General features: G+C 44.6%; 2 protein-coding genes across 4 annotated transcripts in view; one reads left to right on the top strand and one right to left on the bottom strand.

Moving 5' to 3' along the window:
• TAOK3 (TAO kinase 3) overlaps positions 1 to 18,506 on the bottom strand; it is a 500,481-nt gene that overhangs the window by 138,822 nt on the left and 343,153 nt on the right. Inside the window, exon 1 of one of the 3 annotated variants that reach the window (XM_084868272.1) lies at positions 7,002 to 7,289. The exons of 1 other annotated variant lie outside the window; for it this stretch is intronic. The gene's annotated coding sequence lies outside the window, so the exon portion shown is untranslated. Of the gene's footprint in view, positions 1 to 7,001; positions 7,290 to 18,506 lie in introns of those variants that run through there. One more of the 3 variants, XM_084868273.1, reaches the window with a different exon arrangement.
• SUDS3 (SDS3 homolog, SIN3A corepressor complex component) overlaps positions 10,831 to 18,506 on the top strand; it is a 31,759-nt gene continuing 24,083 nt past the window's right edge. The window contains exons 1-4 of the mRNA XM_084868329.1: positions 10,831 to 11,168; positions 13,080 to 13,149; positions 16,183 to 16,238; positions 17,150 to 17,221. Coding sequence (XP_084724455.1) covers positions 11,021 to 11,168; positions 13,080 to 13,149; positions 16,183 to 16,238; positions 17,150 to 17,221 — 346 coding nt within the window. The 5' untranslated portion in view covers positions 10,831 to 11,020. The remainder of the gene's footprint in view (positions 11,169 to 13,079; positions 13,150 to 16,182; positions 16,239 to 17,149; positions 17,222 to 18,506) is intronic.

The following is an 18,506-nucleotide window of genomic DNA, read 5'->3' on the forward strand; positions in this document are numbered from 1 at the left end:
GAACCCATTCCTTATTGATAAACCCATCACATAAGGAAACAAAACCAATACCAAACTCTCAAAGTCAAGGGTCACTTTAGGAAATATCATTCTGAATACAAACATACAAATATCCATATACTTGCTACCACTGGCATAGAATTTGCCAACTGTGAGGTTCAGAAGTGAATTCTTTATTTTAGAATTATCCCTGTTATCTGTACTAGCAGTGATAATAAAACTGACATGTTATCTTTGAACTTAAAATAAGTATTTACATTTAATACAATTCAACAAATATTAATTGAGCAGATACTAGCTACAAGATACTTAGTTAGATGTATAAGGTTCTGTCCTTTTAAAATCAAGAAGACAGAATCTAGGAAGGATAAGTCAAGTACAAACCCTACAATGTAATGTCAGAGAGAATGTCATGCATGTAATAGGGAATCCAAAGGATAGAGTGGCAAGGAGGATGATCAGAGAAGGGCTCTTGAAAGATGACATTGGAGTCTGAAAAATGAGGGACAGAAGGCATTCCAGGGGGAAATATGGCAGGAACAAAGAAAGACCTGAAGGTGGCAAATAAGTGAGTGCTTGGCCAGTAAGCAGGCCAGTCTGGTAGATTATGGGGTAATAGGAACTTAAAAACAGGTACATAAATCTGTACTGAATTCAGTAGGCCACGGGAATAATTAAAGTTCTAAACATGGGAGTGACAAATCCAGACTTGTACTTTTGGGAGAATAAGAGAGCAATGACATGTAGAAAAGATGAAAAAGAAAAGGAGGCTAAAAATTTGTCACAGTACTTCTTCCCTAGCACCTCCTTAGCTCTTCTGTGGATATATAAATGGTATATCCCTTTATACCAGTGAGGGATATAAAGTAGAAAGTATACTGAGTTGAAAAACCAGATCTACATCACAGCAATCCATGCCATTATCTGCATGACCTTGGGAAGTCACTTACCCTCAATGTCTCAATTTCCCTATGAGTCTACTAATTACAACTTATTTTTGGAGTCACGAGCTATACATTTCAGCAAAAGATTAGATACTGGGGATAGAACAAAAACAGCAATAAAAATTTCTTTCAAGTGATTAAAACAGTGTTTCCCAAACTTCTCTCATGATGAGAATCACCTGGTGGAGTTGTTAAAACACAGATTCCTGAATCCCAACTAAGAAGTGCTAAACTAGGATTTTTGGGAACAGATAGGTAAAATTGTATACTTAACTAGTGCTCTAAGACAGATGTTATATACAGAGCACTAAGTTAGGTATGCAATTTTACCTATATGTTCTCAAAAATCCTAGTTTAGCACTTCTTAGTTGGGATTCAGGAATCTGTGTTTTAACAACTCCACCAGGTGATTCTCATCATGAGAGAAGTTTGGGAAACACTGGATTAAAAGAATAAGCAGCTACCATTTATTGAACACTTGCTACGTATTTGTCACTATGCTTGGCACTTTATATAAATACTTTGTTTATTCCTTAGAAGAATCCCATGATGTATGTATTCTTATTTTACAAATGAGAGAACTTTAAGACTTAACTAACTTACCTAGTGCCAGCCGAATTTATAGTGACAAAGCCAAAATAGGAGCCTAGGTATCTGAGGTATAAGGCTCTTTCTCCTTCCAACATACCGTTCTGTTTCTTACATGGTAGAAAAATAAGGCTATCATTTGTTCTTGTGTTCCAAACAAATCACTGTCTCTTTTACTCCCCTTCTGATATACGATAAGGTCTCAATGAGAATAAGAAACAAAGTGTGGACATAAATATAATCTACTTATTTGATGATCACTGATTCTGCTACGCCCAGACTTCGTGATCCCCAAGGACCACCAGGGAGCCGAGTCCCATGCAATAAACAAAAGAGCTTTTTCCATGCTAGCATGGGCTCTGTCCCACTCACACTGGCAGCATGGCGGAAGAGAGAGCAAACTTCACCAAGCCCTGGGGTTTTATACTCCAGTGGTGATGTCACTGCTTCGAGTGACCCTGATTGGGGCTAGGGTTCAGTTACAAAATGGAGGATAACTCTGCCCTGCCCCACAGTGGAGTCAGGAGCTCATCCTCACCCTCTCAATTCATTCATTCAATACTCATTTATTGAGCATCCTTTATACTTTGTACCTGGCCTATACCTGGATCCAAAGATAAATAAGACCCACCTCTGCCCTCAAAGTGCTTTTAAGCTAACAAAAGGCAAACACATGTGAACTAGGAAATGGTAATATAATGAAAGAAGAGGATTTTTTGCACAAGAGACTATGGAGCATAAAAGTACATGAAGCTAAATATTGCAATTTTCTATTTCAGCTATTAAATCTTGACCTAGATTACTTAAAATTATATATTTATGTGGTTTTTGCAAATATTTATGTATTTTAACATACACACCCTTGAAAAACTAAAGGCTAATATTCACAACAGAAGGACAATTAGCCATGAACTATGATTCTGCTTTTGTGTGTCTACTGCCAAGACTAGGTTATTAGTTTACTTAAGTAAGCATTCTTGGGGGGGTAAGGGAGAAAGAGATGGGGGGCACCAACCAGGTGAAAAGGAGACATATGTAAATCTTTAGACAATAAATTAAAATAAAGAAAAAAATAATTTTGAAAGTCATAATAAAAAGTAAGCTATAATAAAAAAATAAAAAAAAAGAAAGCATTCTGCCTTGATTAGTGCCATCTATTGTAATGGGTAAATAAAATGTATTTGAACTGTCTAGCCTTGATTGCTATGAATATAAGCCAGTGTCATTAGATAGAAAGTGAAACACACTCCATAAAGATAAATATACACTACGAGAGCCCTTGTTTGATGTGGAAATAAAAATAGATCTTCCAATGAGTACTTTGATAACTGACTAATTAAATATTAAGTATAACAAAACATACAATGCTAGGTTGATTTTGCTATCCATCATTTCACTGAGGCCAGAGGTGAAATGGAAGGGCCCCAAACACTAGACTTCAGCTTGAAAATGCAATTCTCTGAGCTAAATACATGTGGGCCACATCTCTTTGTCTCATAAGGGTAGGTTTTCATAGGTATAAAATGTGCATTCGAAGGCATTTTATTTTTCTTACTCACTCTGGAGATCAAAAATGTGTATTTGTGAGATAGCTGACAATTGTTAGGAGACTGTTCTGTGTTAACAAATCAAGAAACTGATTCTTCTGCCTTTCTGTCATAATACAGAAATAACTTAGACTTTAAATATTTTTCAATGTCTCTAACAAATCTTGAGTTAAAAAATATACATTATGGCCTAGCCCAGTGTGGCTCAGTGGTTGAGCATCGACCTATGAACCAGGAGGTCAAAGTTTGATTCCTGGTCAGGGTACATACCCAGGTTGCAGGCTCAATCCCAGTGTGGGGCATGTAGGAAGCTACTGATCAATCACTCTCTCTCATCATTGATGTTTCTATCTTTCTCTCTCTCCCTCTCTGAAATAAATAAAAATATATTTAAAAAAATATATATATACACATTGTGTTGATTTATAAAGCACTTAGGTAACTTTAACAACATAGTAGAGCTATAATGATAAAATTTATCAATTTAATTCCTACTGGTTATAAAAATTTGAAATAGTTATTATTTTTAATTAGGGACCTATAGCTTAGAAATTAGTTAGATCACATTTTGGCCTATAAATAAACATATCTAATCTAAAATTATAGTTAGATATCACTTATTTTTTACTAAGCTGAGTCTAAGAAACAGTAACAAAATTTTAATATATCCTCATAAATAACAAAGCAACCAATAAAATGGCTAAATATAGGTTAAATAATTACAAACTACACTCCCTATGGTGAAATGCAATTAATTGTACAGTAGTCTGCAACTCAAAACTACTCATTCAAAACTATTTTCTGATTGACAAAAATCTCTCATTGGAGAAAGAAAAGAAATCTGAAAATGTCTTCTTAGGAGAGTCACACAACACTTTTAGATGGAAACTTTCTGTGTGTTTTCCATTTTGGAGGAAGGAAGAAACAAAGAGTGTAGGAAAATATTATAAAGAGGCTTTTAAACAAAAAAGACTCTAAAGTAAAAGTACCAATAATAGTTTTCATTCATTCTCCTATACTACTTGAAACCAACAAGTGTGAACACTGGCAAGCAATGAGAACTTTTATTCAAATTGGCTTAAACATTAAACCAAATTAGATATCAAGGTAGTCTCTGAGATTACAATGGTTTGACTGTATAGGGCTCAAGTAGTAAAGAAAGTGTAAAATGGGTTATTGTATTAACTGGGCAGTACTTGCATCCTGCTACGCCAATAGTTTAAGAACTGCAAACTGAAAAGAACTTGTATCCTACGGCTGCTGTAACCATTCATCTGGAAGGCTCCTTCTTAACCTCTACTTGGGATTATATTTTTTTCATGGAAAAGAAACAGTTTAAATGAGCATGTGTATAATCAATCACATATTTATAGTTCTCCTAGTGTGTTATTTTGTGAAAAAAATGAAAATAAATTCCCATAGAATCCCTACCTCCCTCTTCTCCGCCTCTCCTCGAGGAATAAACAGTTATTGTAGGCCCCTCCTATCACTAAAGATTCTATTACAATGAATCTCTCTTCACCATCTCTGGATCAATATCATAACGGAATGTGGTGAAATGACTGCTTTAGTAATCACTCAGGAGTGTATCAGAACAGTTTATTTTGTTACAAGGAAATAAATTTAAAATTTTATCTTAAGGAACTACAATCTGTACGAGTCAGAGATGAGCTAACAAGTATGATGAAAGAGCTTATCTGCTCAAACAGTTCTATTACTTTGTAGAATTACTGGTACTGAGATTCCTAGTCCTTCTACTGACCATTTCAAATGTTACATGCTCTACACAGTGAATATATGCCCCTTGTACACAACCTCTTTGCTAACTGACTTTGTTTTCACTTGAATTCTCCCCAGGGTTCTTGAAAAATAAATTGAATGCGAAAATGTCTCATATTTAAAATAGTTGTCTCATATTTAAAATTTGTATGTGCTGTTGTTTTTCCTTACCTCCATGACTTCTATTTCTTAGAGGAGGACTTCTGGTTGGTGGGTTTTTCATAACCACAAAAAGTTCCACACTTTCTGAAGCCAGATAAGAAGTGTTCTGTGTCAGCTAATATCAAATAAAGTCCCCAAGTGGCACATGCCCTCTAATATCACCCTGACGAAGATGACTTGTGGGATTTTTGTCTTGGATTTGAAAAAAGCAGTTCTATGTGTAAGTGTTCTACCTGATGTCTCTGGGAGGTAAAGGCAGTATGACTCTCTTCCTCTTAGTTGAAACGACCCGTTACTAAACATGGGCAAATGTTTCTAACAACACACACTCTCAACCTGAAACAGAAAGGATACCTAAATACCTGTGGCATGATCTCATCGTTACATCCACCATTATTTCCCCAATACCCTCCACTTCTAAATCTGCTTCTATAAAAAGAAAGAAAGCAGCTGCAAAGAGAAGGGGTCAGGAGAAGCAGCACAGAGGGGAAGGAAGGTGAAAAGGCTAACTGAGCCCGACCATCCAAGAGAACCTGTGACAGCCCGTCTGTCCGGCAGCATCAGTAGATGCTGAGCACTGTGAACCCTCAGCCTGGTCATGGGTTTAATTTCCACACCCCTCAAAGTAGGCGTAGGACCCCCAATCCCCACACCCCCGTTGCTTTCCTCTTTTGGTTTTAGCATCTCAACAGAGACACACACTGGGCTCCCACCAGGGCACACAGTCTCTGGTTCGAACGGGCTCCTCTCCCCTGGGCTGGCCCCGGAGTGACGCCTGGGGCCCAGGGATGACGCCTGGAGCTCGGGGCTGGCAGCTTTGGGGAAGAGAAGTCTAACTGGAAGGTGCTGTCCGTGGAGCAACACCAGCGGCTCATCTCAACTCGCGTCCGACTTCCCACCGCCTCCGGCGCACCGAGGCTCAGCCTGCAACACCCGCACGTCCCCTGCTTCCGCCCGGGAGGCACTGGGCCGAGGGGCTGCCCAACGGGAAAAAGTTTCTCCGGTCCCTGTGGACCCACAGGGAGCAATACGGGGTCCGTGGAAATGAACAGCCTGACCAGCCCCACGCGGGGGTCTCCAACAGGGTCGCGGTCCCCGAGGCTGGACCGGGACGGGCGGAGAAGCCCACGCAGCCCTCGCCTCCCGGCGGCCACGCCGAGGTCCCGGAATGAATGGAGGGGCGTCCCCCGCAGCGCCCAGACCTCGGCGCTCCCGCCGGACCCTCCCGCTTGCCCGTGCGCGCCACTTAGACGGTCCATTACATAATCCCTGACCCCCCGAGTCCCCCGGAGCCCCGGAACGGCTCCCCGCGCCCCTCACACGACCCCCGGGGAGAGGCGCTGGCAGCGGACCCCGCGCAGCCCGGTCCCCTCGTCCCCGCCCAGCGGCTCCCACGCCCCGGCCCCGCTCCCTCTCCCGCGCGGCCCCGGCCCCTCCGGGCCCCCACCCCCAGGCCAGCGGTCCCGCTCCCTCTCGGGGGCCTGTCCCCCTCCATCTGCTGGGCCTCTCCAGGTGCCCTTTGCCCTCAGACCCGCTATCCCGACCCCATCGGCCTCCCTCGGGGGCCTCCCTCCACTCGCGGTCCCACCCCTCGCGGGGACCCTTCCTCACACCTGTCCCGGCCCCGCGCGAACTCCCCTCAGACCCGCGGTCCCGGACCCTCGCGGGGTCCCCTCTTTCCAGACTCGCGGTCCCGGACCCTCGCGGGGTCCCCTCTTCCCAGACCCGCGGTCTCGGACCCTCGCGGGGTCCCCTCTTTCCAGACCCGCGGTCCCGGACCCTCGCGGAGGTCCCCTCAGACTCCCATTCCCCGTCCCGCGCAGGGTCCCGCCTGAGCCCCTGTCGGGGTCTGTTCTCCACAGTCCGGACTGTCAAACCCGCTCCAGAACTCCCCTCGCTCGGGTCCGCACCGACCTCGTCCCGCCCAGGCTCCCCTCGCCCGGGCTCCCGCTGTCACAGCCCCGCGCCCCGGTGCGCTCACCTCAGACCGGCTGTCACCACCCGGCCCGGCGCCGCCGCCGCCGCCGCTTCCTCTCCACACTTGTTCCCCGGTCGCTCCTCTGCCGCTCGTCCCCGGGAGGGCCCCGGAGTCCCGTCGCTGAGGGCAGGGGCCGGCCGCGCGGAGCCTCCGTCCGCGGTCTCTGCGCCGCGTCCCACTCACTCCCGCAGGACCCCGCCGCCGCCGGCGCCTCACGGACCCTCCCGCGGCCGCCGCTGCTGCTGTCCGAGGTGCGGCTCCTGCCAGGGGTGGCCAATCGCACCCGACTGCGCCGAGCGCGCCCCGCCCCGCGGGCTCCGGCCGCCCGCCCTCCGCCTCCAGGCCACGCCCCCAGCTCGACTCTGATAGGCTCTCTACTGACCTTCCTTGATCGCGGGGCACTGGCCCGGGCCCGGATATAGGTACTCGATTGAAAGTGCCTGGGAAGCCGAGCGGTCGATGGCGCCTGCGGATTGGTGGAGCCCACCGCGGGGAAGGAGGAGGCGGGCGGGGTTTCTTTGGACGCGGAAGACCTCGCAACTTCACTTGCCCGCGGGCCCGCTTGGGGTGCGGTCATTTTTGTTTGTGCAGCGCCGCGGTCAAAGTTCACGGCACTCCTCCAAGCGCCTTTACTTTTCTTGGGAGACTCCCAGCGGCCGAGGTCCCCCGAGACTCCCCTGGACCACCCTGCTAGAGTCATGGAGGAGGACCCCATTCTTCCACTAGATCTTGCACAGCCTTCTGAGTAATTCTGCCGGAAATGAATGTAGTCGTTTTTTGTTTTTTTTTCCACTTGTAAATATTTCCTGGATTTAAACTTTTTTTTTTCTTCCCCCCCCCCCCCCATTTTTGTCAAAGGAATTGCTCTACCTTGTATTGCATACGTCAACTTAATGCTCTTGGAAAAAGAAATCTAAATACTAGATGCGTGCTCTGCACAACCAAATGTTCAACACTGATGGGGCACATTTTGATGGGTACAAGGACAAAACTTTAGAAATAATCAGTTTGTGGGTTTTGATAATCATTATATAGGCGGAACAGGAACTGGACAAGAGAAACTCTGTTAGCTTTAGCAAGGTCTTAGCATGCCTATTTGAGGTACTCTTTTTCAGGGCCACATGGTTTAATGGTTGTGTGTGAACTAATGGCCAAAGTACATTAAACTTTGACCCAAGGGCAACCTGTGATACCAGAGACCCATCTCGACCCACTGTGAAAGATGGTGCCTGCCGGGGGTGCATCGTGTTACACAGAGCCATTCTTTCTATTTTTGTGGAATTGTCTATGACTAAAAATACAGGAAACTGAAAACTATGCTCACCCCAAAGTTTATGGAGTTTGACAACTCAATGTTTATGAAGAAATGGTTTCATTTCAGAAACACAATTTGATCCTAAGCCTTGTCAGATGTGTATATAGGACTTCACTCTCAGAAAACTCTCTACCATTAACTTTGTGTGTGTGTATGTGTGTGTGTTAGCTCCCACTGACAAATTTGTGTTCTAAACACTGTATTTTCCCTAGTATTTTAAAGTCACGCCCCATTCCAATTATGATGCTCCTCTTTTATGTTTAAATTTGAGTATTAGGGTATGCAGAGAGGGCCTGTGAAGACAGGGTTGGTAGGACTCTAAGAACAGTTCTGAAGTAGCTATCTCTGAGCAGTGTGACTGTGTACCATGTGGGGAAGGGATGCAGAGACACTTCAAGGTGGTAAAGTTTCCGTTTTGAGGGTACTTGATTTCTGTACACCTAGAAAAGCTGTCCAAAAAGAATTATATTAACATAAGTAGGCCCTCCTCCTCTAAAGAGTTATTTGTAAGAGTTCATCTTACCAATTCTGAAGTTGGCAATACGGACTGGAAGGAATGGGGTGAGTTTTCACCACCCAACTGTTCAGTTGTATCTATTCATATAGAAAAGAAACATGACTATTAACAGATGTTATTTGCAATCAAGAAAATAGAAATAAAACATAAGCATGATAAAAATCCAAGTGTCTTGAAAGGAAGCCAATTAGCAAGGAAATCAACTCTTTTTTTTTGATTCATTATAGCAATGAATTCTAATTTCTAAATTGTTGGTGCTTTTTCTGGTCTATGATTACTGGTACTGATAGGAACTCAAGTTGCTCAATATAGTTGATTACAAATAATTTAGGTTGAATCTAACAGCATAAAGGAAGAAAATGACATCATCCTTTGGATAGGAGACAATTCTGAAATCTTAGTTTATCTATAGATGGAAGAACAGTGAGCTGCAAGGATGACTCTAATTTAGAAGGGGCTTCAGAAGATCTGTGGACTCCTGAAAAGACACTGCAGCATTCCATTCTGGAAATTCTTGAGTTTTGTTAGGGGGAAAAAATTCCTCACAAACATAGCCAAGATTTTAATGAAGACAAGGTAGAAAATAAAAACGTTAAGACAAATGGGATGAGAACAAGGTTTTGCACTTTTGAGAAGACTCTATGAGGGCCAATTCAGAGATAAATTTGGTCACAAAGGGTCTGAGAATCAGAATAGTGGGTTCCGCCCTGTTTTTTAAAAACATATTTTATTGATTTTTTTACAGAGAGGAAGAGAGAGGAATAGAGTTAGAAACATTGATGAGAGAGAAACATCGATCAGCTGCCTCTTGCACACCCCTTATTGGGGATGTGCCCGCAACCAGGATACATGCCCTTGACCAGAATTGAACCCAGGAGCTTTCAGTCCATAGGTCGATGCTCTATCCACTGAGCCACACCGGTTCTGGCTCCACCCTGTTTTTATACTGTATTCAACTTCACTACATGTGAGTTACTTTTTCTATGGAGACTTGGTGCAACATAGCAGCAGGGTTACTTTGGACAAACCATTAAACATCTCTGTGTCTTTTTCCTTTCCCCTTTCTTGCTACACACAACTAGAGGAGGGAGATCATAAATTTGTTCCTTACATAAAGCTTGTAACACTGTGTCCCCTTCTACTCAGAGGGAACCACACAAATCAGCTTATGCATTGATTCCGCTCTCTTGTTTCCTGTTTCCACACAGCACCTTCCCGAAGTTAGCCTAATGAACCTCCTATAGGCAAACGTGGCATTTGAGAGCTGGTTAGCAAGCTATTAGATTGGGGAGAACCACCTTAAAAAAACACACCAATATTCTAAGACATATGAGGCATTTGTATTCTAGTGGGCCTGGCTCTGAGTTTACACAAGGCAGACTGGACGCTATCATTTTTTTTTTAGGCAAGTGGCAGCTTTTTTCTCATCTATGAAATCGGGATAATATCTTATTGAGTAAACCTATACAAACAGAAAGGACTCCCAGAGACTGGGAAAAGATCCTTTTTGTTGACTCCAGGATGGAATACCAGCATCCTTGTCTTTATTTTAGTTCTCAATAAAGCTTCCATTAGTCGGGGACGAACCAGACACCTTTTCTTCGGGATGCTCACGCAAACTCTAGACGTCAAGGTTTAATGTCGTTCACCTGCTTCCTGGTAAAGACGAGACAGTCCATCTACACCTGCAAAAGCTCTTCCTTCAACCCCTCTGCCTCTCCCACCAAGGATCCTCACTTTGGCTCTGGCCCCAGGCGCCGCCTGGCGGCTGTTTCCGGAAGTCGCCTCTGGGCGTCGGGGTCCTGACCGGGAATAGGCCTGCCCCTGGATCTGCCTGCAGAGACTCTGTCTCCGCCCCTAGCCGCTGCCCGTTGAGGATTTTAAGGCGGCGATGAAGGCGCTGGGGTTGAGGCGAAGGAGGCGTCCGGCGACCTCTCCATTCCCTGAAGGATGGCGGAGTCAGGCGGTCCTCGGGCAGCTTGCGACCCGGAAGTTGCCACGGGAGCGAGGCCCCGGTTGCCGAGCGCGGGCGCGAGGGGCCGGGCTTCGCGGAGACGGGGGAGAGGTCGCCGCGCCTCCCGCCTCTCAAGTTGTCGGCGCCCTCGGGTGTCGCTTGGCGCGCGTCGTCGAGCTCGCAGGGCGGGTGGCCGCCGTCCCCGGGTGGCGCGCTCGGCTGTGGCCAGAGGCGACATGAGCGCTGCGGGGCTGTTGGCTCCGGCCCCGGCCCCGGCCCCGACTGGAACGCCGCCGGCGCCGGAGTACTACCCCGAGGAGGACGAGGAGCTGGAGAGCGCGGAGGACGACGAGCGCAGCTGCCGGGGCCGCGAGTCGGACGAAGGCGCGTCCCTCCGCTGGCCGGGCGGCCCGGGGAGGGGGCGGGACCGCTGGGGAAGGGAGGGGGCGTCTGGGAGAGGGGCGGCCCGACCTGCGGGCTCGGGGCTGCGAGGCGGACCGCGGCTCCGGGAGGTGACCCCCTCCCTCACGGCACGGGGAGCTCCGGCTGGGCGCCGTGTACCCTACAGTTGTGGGGAGACGGGACCCGGGGAACTGCTGTCACAGCTGGGGCTCCCTTTTCGGTTCTGCCTGCCCTCGTTCCCCTACAGTTTCGGGCTGAACCTCAGGTCCTCACTGGTGGGAATGAGAAAGCCTTCCATTGAGTGCCCCTCCCCTCGGAGTTCCCCGGAGGATTAGAGTTTGGCCTCTGAGGTTGCTGGGGGTGAGGGTGAGGGTGGGGGATGCCCTCTGCCGGGAGTGGGGGCGGGGGATGCTTTAGTCTGACTTAGTTTGGGCAGTGCCAGTGCGTGCAGGGCAGGTTGGTTGAAAGGATGGGACCTGGCCTCAGTCAGATGGAGGTGTGAATTTGGCTCACTCGACCCAGCTTTTGACCCTAGAGTCTAAGGACAACTTGGTTAAGTGTAGGAGCCTCAACTTCTCCAGCAAATGGGGTTTCCTAGTGTAGGTGCGAGGGTTGAATGAGGCATGGAAATAAAGTGTTGAACTGGCACTTTAAAACCTGGTATTCAGGAAATACTCCCGTCTTTCTCTCTTCTCTTCCCCCCCCCCCCCCCCCCCCCCCTTTCTGGGGAAACAGACCCAGGGGGAATGAAGGGATTTGGAGTTGCATAATAATGGGGCCCAGGTGTCGTGTTTTTAAGTTCCCTGCTGTTTGCATTATCATTCCTACCTCTCCAAGGCTTGCTTTTCAAACTGGGTTTTACACTTTGGCCAAGTGTGAGGAAAACTTCTGGTGGGATTGAAGGAGCTGGCTGGAGGAGGAGGAAAGGTGAAGAAACAGACAGCAAGGGAGAAGATGGAGACCAATGTATGGGTGGAATATTTTGGCACAAATAGGGCTGTGGGGCAGAAGGCGAGAGCTTCTGGAACCAGGAGTAGGTTTTATTCATCTCAGTCCCCCAAGTGCCAAGCAGTGTGGCTGGCACAGGGCGTCTTTTGACTGGAGGAGGACAGAGCGTTGGACCTGTAACAGCCTTTCAAAAGGCAGCTGCATATGCAGATATAAAGTTGAGGGAACGAATTGCATTTGGTTAAACCGTATTTGAAGGCAAAGCTTAACCAGAGATTGTGAATGGGAATCACTTGTCACTTGCACTGCTTTTAATGCTCACCAGGGGGAGCGATGAAGCAAAAATTGATTTTTTTCCCCTCCTTAAGTAGGGCTGCTGAAATTATGTAGACACTCCAGCCATTTGTTTATTCTAAGAACAACATTGAAAATGTACTGAAAGTTTCCGTGTGACCATCTTGTCTCCTTTTAGTTGTAACTTTAAAAATATTTCAGTTATTAGAGTTCAGCTCCTTTGTATATATGAGAAGTAAAATCTGTTACGGGTTCAAACTGGGCGTATACCAGGAGAGGATGCACATAGTAGGTTGTCTTGGGGTAGTGACCAGGGTTTGCCTGACTGTGGTTTTCCAGTCATACACCCACATCTCCTTGGAGTGTTCGCAGAAGCAGCTGCCTGGACCACGCTGCCTGTGTCCGATGCACCTTGTCCTCTAGCTGCACCTGAGATACAAGCAAGCTCTTTGTGTAAATCTGACCATTTAGAAGTTGGAAATGGCATTTTCTTTTCTGAAGTAACTGCAATACATTTTTTATTGATGGCTTCATTCAGGTTTGCATTGACTAGAATTCATTTAAAAGAAACACTACCAGAAATTTACTGTGTCAGGTGATACCAGCTTTATAAATGATTTTAACAAACTCTTCTTCTCTGATTTTACGTAGACACTGAGGATGCTAGCGAAACTGACCTGGCAAAGCATGATGAAGAAGACTATGTAGAAATGAAGGAACAGTGAGTATGACTTAGATTTCTATCTGGAATATAGAATTAGCCGGGAAATCTCTATAGTGACCTTGTGTGTATGGCTTTGACCATAGTGTTTCCAAAGACCATGTATATGTGTGCAGTTTACCCCATTTAAATCTGTCACATTTAATCAGTCTTCCTGTTATAAGAATCTTTTGAAGATATACTAGAAAGATCTTGAGGGATAAGAACCTTTGATAATAAGGCCATATACTAGTAGTAATTGGAAACTACCATATCCCACTTTTTTTTTTTTTTTTTTTTTTTTTAAAGATGTGAAAAGCACCAGAGAGGGTAAATGATATGGTTCACAGCTACTGGGTTCTCAGATTGGCATGACCCCAGCAAGTATTAGTTAGGTCAGTTGTTGCCAACCGGTGGTCTGCTGACTGGTGGTCCATGAGGTCCAAAAGGTTGGTGACTGCTGAGCTGGATAGTATGGTAGATTCCAGAGAGCTCAGGGAGACCGGGATTGGAGAGCAGGACTTTTTTACCCCAGTGCTTTCCTCCTTATCACACGATCTCACCCTAGCTTTCCTCTCATTATCTAAAACAGAGCCACAACTAAGTATCTGCAGAGAAACTAAAACCACTCACTTTTATCATAAATGCAGATGCAAGGCATCATAAAAAAAAAATACCGATAAGTGTATTTCAGGCTCTTGATTTGACTTTTTAAAATCTGTAAACTTGGCAGTTCACATTTCCTTTCCTTAATAGGTCTTATTTGCAGAAGTTTTGTGACCATCCTCTGGATTCTATCATCTTTTTCAATCCTTGGAACCCAAAGGGATAATTCAGTTAAAATTTAACCAGTACAACTGAATAAAGGGAGATTATGTCATATGCTTTTTCTCATAGCTTCATCCCTGAAACTGTGCTTGCTTTTTATTTTTTTTAAAATTATTTTTATTCTCTACAGGCATTTTACTGATTTACCTTAACCCATTTGAAATGTATTCTCACATACCTGTTCCTTTCTGGAATCTGAATTTTTTTGTTGTCATTTACTTCTTCAATCCTTTAATAATAAAAGGCTAATAATAAGCAAATCGACCAAATGGTGGAACACAGGTCACTGACGCGCACTGAACACCAGGGGGCAGACGCTCCACGCAGGAGCTGCCCCCTGGTGGTCAGTGCATGGGACCATCGCTCAGCCAGATGCCCTGAGCTAGGCTCATGGCTGGCGAGTGCAATGGCAGGTGGTGGGAGCCTCTCCCGTCTCCGTAGCAGCGCTAAGGATGTCGGACTGAGGGCTCCTGGTCTGCGAGAGGGCGCAGGCCAGGCTGAGGGGACCTTCCCTCCCCCCTCCCTCCCCTTGCACAAATTCCTGCACCAGATCTCTAGTGTGTTAATACTCCCTTTCAAAGACAGACTGAAAATTCAGTCGTTTTCTGTACCCTCCATGTGGTGGAAAATGTAATACACTAGGTTCCATATACTTACTTCTTGTGTGTACTTTACACACCATTTCCTCCTGTACGTGACATATTTAAACATTCTTCAGAGACAATCTTTTAATTGAATGTGCTCCTTAATATTTGATGATATAGAAGTAATTGTGGTTACAATGGAATGCCTTGAATGATTTAAGATGAGCATTGAGAGTACATCAGAATTTTCCTAAAAGAATCAGACATCCTAAGTAATTCTTAGATCCTGCCTACTTCTTCCTCATCCTATAGATAGTTGGGGTGTATTTGTAGCCTTTACTTGGCTAACCCAAAGGCTGTTATGTCTATATCTGTTGGGAGAGTAATCTATTTTTTTTTCAGGTTGCCAATCTTGTTTTTGAATTTGGGGGTGTTTTTTTCAGGTAGAAGCAAAAATATTGCTGAACTGTGATTTGTATGTGGAATCTGCCATTCAAACAGACTTGCCAGAGTGGATAATTGCCTATAATCCATTCAGTATGAGGGGGGAAAATAACACACTGCATTCTTTCGCTTTGTGTGTTCTTATCTGGCTGGGGCTGCAAGTAAATCATGCATTTTAACACATTAAGCGCCAAGCCTGTTTTTTCTTCCTGTCTGTTTAGCCCTCGATATACAATTTCACCGATATGCTGGCGGCACCAGTGACTTACTGGTCTGGATGGAAAGTATAATGTCAGTCACTGGTGATGGACATGGTGCTTAACGTGTTAACATTTGTTACTGAATTACTACTATTTTCCTGATCCTAAAAAAGTAGTGCTTTTAAAAATGATATGAAACTTTATTAACTTAGTGCTTACATGGCTATATAATAAAAGCCTAAGCAACAGTTACGGTGGAACAACCAGAACGAGTTGCTATGATGCACACTGACCACTAGAGGGCAGACACTCAAAGCAGGAGCTGCCCCTGGTGATCAGTGCGCTCCTACAGGGAGCTCTGCTCAGCCAGAAGCCAGGCTCTCCTGCCTCTGCGACAGTGCAAAGGAGCAGTGAGCTGAGCTGTAAGGAGTGAGGAGTCCCGGACTGTGAGAGGGATGTCTGCCAGCTAGCTTAGGCCTGATCCCCTTGAGGAGCGGGCCTAAGCGGGCAGGTGGACATCCCCTGAGGGGTTCCGGATTGCAACAGGGTGCAGGCATAATCTTACTCCTTTGGAATTTATAATCTAATTGTAGAGTTGAGGTAAGAGCTATATTTAATGCCTTTCCTATATTGGGGTGTATGTGTGTGTTATTTATGCTTGAAGTCCAGAAGAAAATGGTCTCACATTTTCAAATTTTTTTTATATGTTCTTGCCTGTTTATCATTGTCACTTACTAAAATCTGCGTGCCCTTATACTTACAGATTTTAGACTGATTCTCTAAAGTTGGGATACAGGAGGATCTACAAAATAGGGACATGATTTAAGAATACAGAATCCTGTCCCTTTCTGGTCCCTTTAGCTGCTGGTACATTTTAAACCAGCTAAGGGACCCTGATGAGATTCCTAGAATAAACCAGGTAATTCCTGTGTGTAGATTATTTTGGAATAGAGTACTGAATGTTTTTGTCTTTCATTGTTGCTTTTCTTTCTTTGCAGGATGTATCAGGATAAACTAGCTTCTCTCAAGAGACAGTTACAGCAATTGCAGGAAGGTTGGTGTGTGATTTAATCTTTCATTTCTAAATATACTTCTTAATACTATAAACCTTCTGTGTATTTCACTTTTCTGTTGGAGTGATTTAAAATTTGGCTGTCTCAGTAAAGTGCAGTCTTCAAACTACTTGAAATCTCACTAAGGCCTTCTGTAAGCATGAACTGAAGACTACTCTGCCTAACTGCTAAACATTTTGTAGGAGAGGTGTTTCCAGAAAATAAATAAAATTGTATTAATCTTTTTAAGCTAAATGATAAGGAGCATGGATTTACCTTACCATGTTTTCTCATTATGGTTAGGAAACACTTCCCATACTAATTGGGATCCTCATAAGAAACAGTTTTTGGGAAAAGCAATGAAATGAGTAGAGATTTGATACGAATCTAAACCTGAGTTATCCATTACTATCACCAGCCACATGTGGCTATTTACTTTTAATTAAATAAAATTAATAATTCAGTTCCCCAGTTGCATTAGCCACATTTCAAGTGCTTAGTAGCTATATGTGACTAGTGGCTACCATATTGGACAGTGCGATAGGATATTTCCATCATTGCGGAGAAAGTTCTAGGTGGCATTGGTCTTGACCTAATCTTATTGCAGGAGAATTAAGTCTTTCCAGGAAAGGAAAGGCTGCTGATTCAAACTCTAGCAGCAAGTGATCAGAATCCCTTGAGGTTGCCGGCATCTTTCCTTAACTTCTCACTTGCTGGAGAGTCGCAGTTCTCTGTGTTTGGGTGGTTTCTGCTATGTCTTCCTTGAGAGCCAGAGTCTAGTTAGCTCTGTGTGTGCCTTTTCTTGGTTCGAGTTTCATTCTGATGTTAATAAGGCAGTTACTGTTAGTGCTAGAAAGCAATTTTAGGAACCAAGGTGGAGAGTAATTTTTTATTTTATAAATCTCAAAATCAGGTACGTTACAGGAGTATCAGAAGAGGATGAAAAAACTAGATCAGCAGTACAAAGAGAGGATACGAAATGCAGGTAAGACGCTATCTTAAATGGAACTACATCATCTTCAAATTTTCTTCCTTTTGCTGATCATCAGTGTAATGTGGCCATAAGAGTTTTTCTCCAAAATATATTTCAAATATCTCATTGAAGTGAGAGTTTTAGGGAAGAGACTTCAAAGGTGCAGTTGTGTAAAATGGGTTCATCCTTTTTTCCAATCAAGAATCATAGTTGAGGTTGTTAGTGGTGGTTCCTTGCAGTCAGGGTATATCCTCCCGGTTACCCCAAGAATCACACATTCTTTGTTGGGTCTGCATGGCTGGCTTAATGGATGATCAGAGGAGCTCACAGGGAAAACGATTGTAGATGGTTTCACTCCTGTTTAGAGTTTGCTGCTTCTAGTATTCTGTGCTCTGGGAGGAAGGAGTGTGCTCTTGCTTTTCTCTCTCAAGTATTATAAACATTTAGAGAAAAAAAATATGCTTTTGGTCTGTCATACACAGTAAACATTCATTCAGCAAACAGTTGTTGAGCATCTGCTACATCTAAGTTCTGTGAGCAATATGAAGTAGTGTAAGACATTGTCCTTGACTTAAGGAAACTCACTGTTTCATTGATAAAGATATCCAAAAGTGTACATGAAGGAACATTACTGGTATAAGTTAAATAAAGAGTCATGCAAAAAGTAAGATGTGATGACAACTTAAAGTGTGTAAACACAGATTGCTGTGTTTACAGAAAATCTTTAAAAATATATTTTTATTGACTTCAGACAGGAAGGGAGAAGGAGAGAGAGATAGAAACATCAATGATGACAAAGAATCATTGATCAGCTGCCTTCTGCACGCCCCCTCCTGGGGATTGAGCCCGCAATCCGGGCTTGTGCCCTGACCCAGAATTAAACCCTGACCTCCTGGTTTATAGTTCGACACTCAACCACTGAGCCACACTGTCAAATTTGAAGCTTCTCATCAGCTAGCATTTATTTTGAGTGCGGTGTGGTATTTGTTTCTGCAGTGGTAAAAGTGATGGGTTCTAAAGTGAGATCTAGATGCTGTCCTCTTTCTTTCTGATCCAGTGACTTCCCAGCGTTCTGTTGATGGAACCCTTCTCTCCCTCAGTGAGTAGATGCTCAGTGGACACCAACAGGTGGAAAAGGAGCTGAAGGCGTGAGGGGTGCAGAGGTCATTAGACCTCTGCCTGTCTACATCTTTCCTGCCCCTATGATTACCCCACAGCCCTTCCACTCTGAGTTCCTGAGGAATTTCCTTGGGATATCTTTAAGAATCTGTCTTCCTAGAGTTCCCTTTCAGCAGGG

The sequence above is a fragment of the Pipistrellus hanaki genome (genome assembly GCF_964339955.1).
Source record: "Pipistrellus hanaki genome assembly, chromosome: 19".
Lineage (NCBI taxonomy): Eukaryota > Metazoa > Chordata > Mammalia > Chiroptera > Vespertilionidae > Pipistrellus > Pipistrellus hanaki.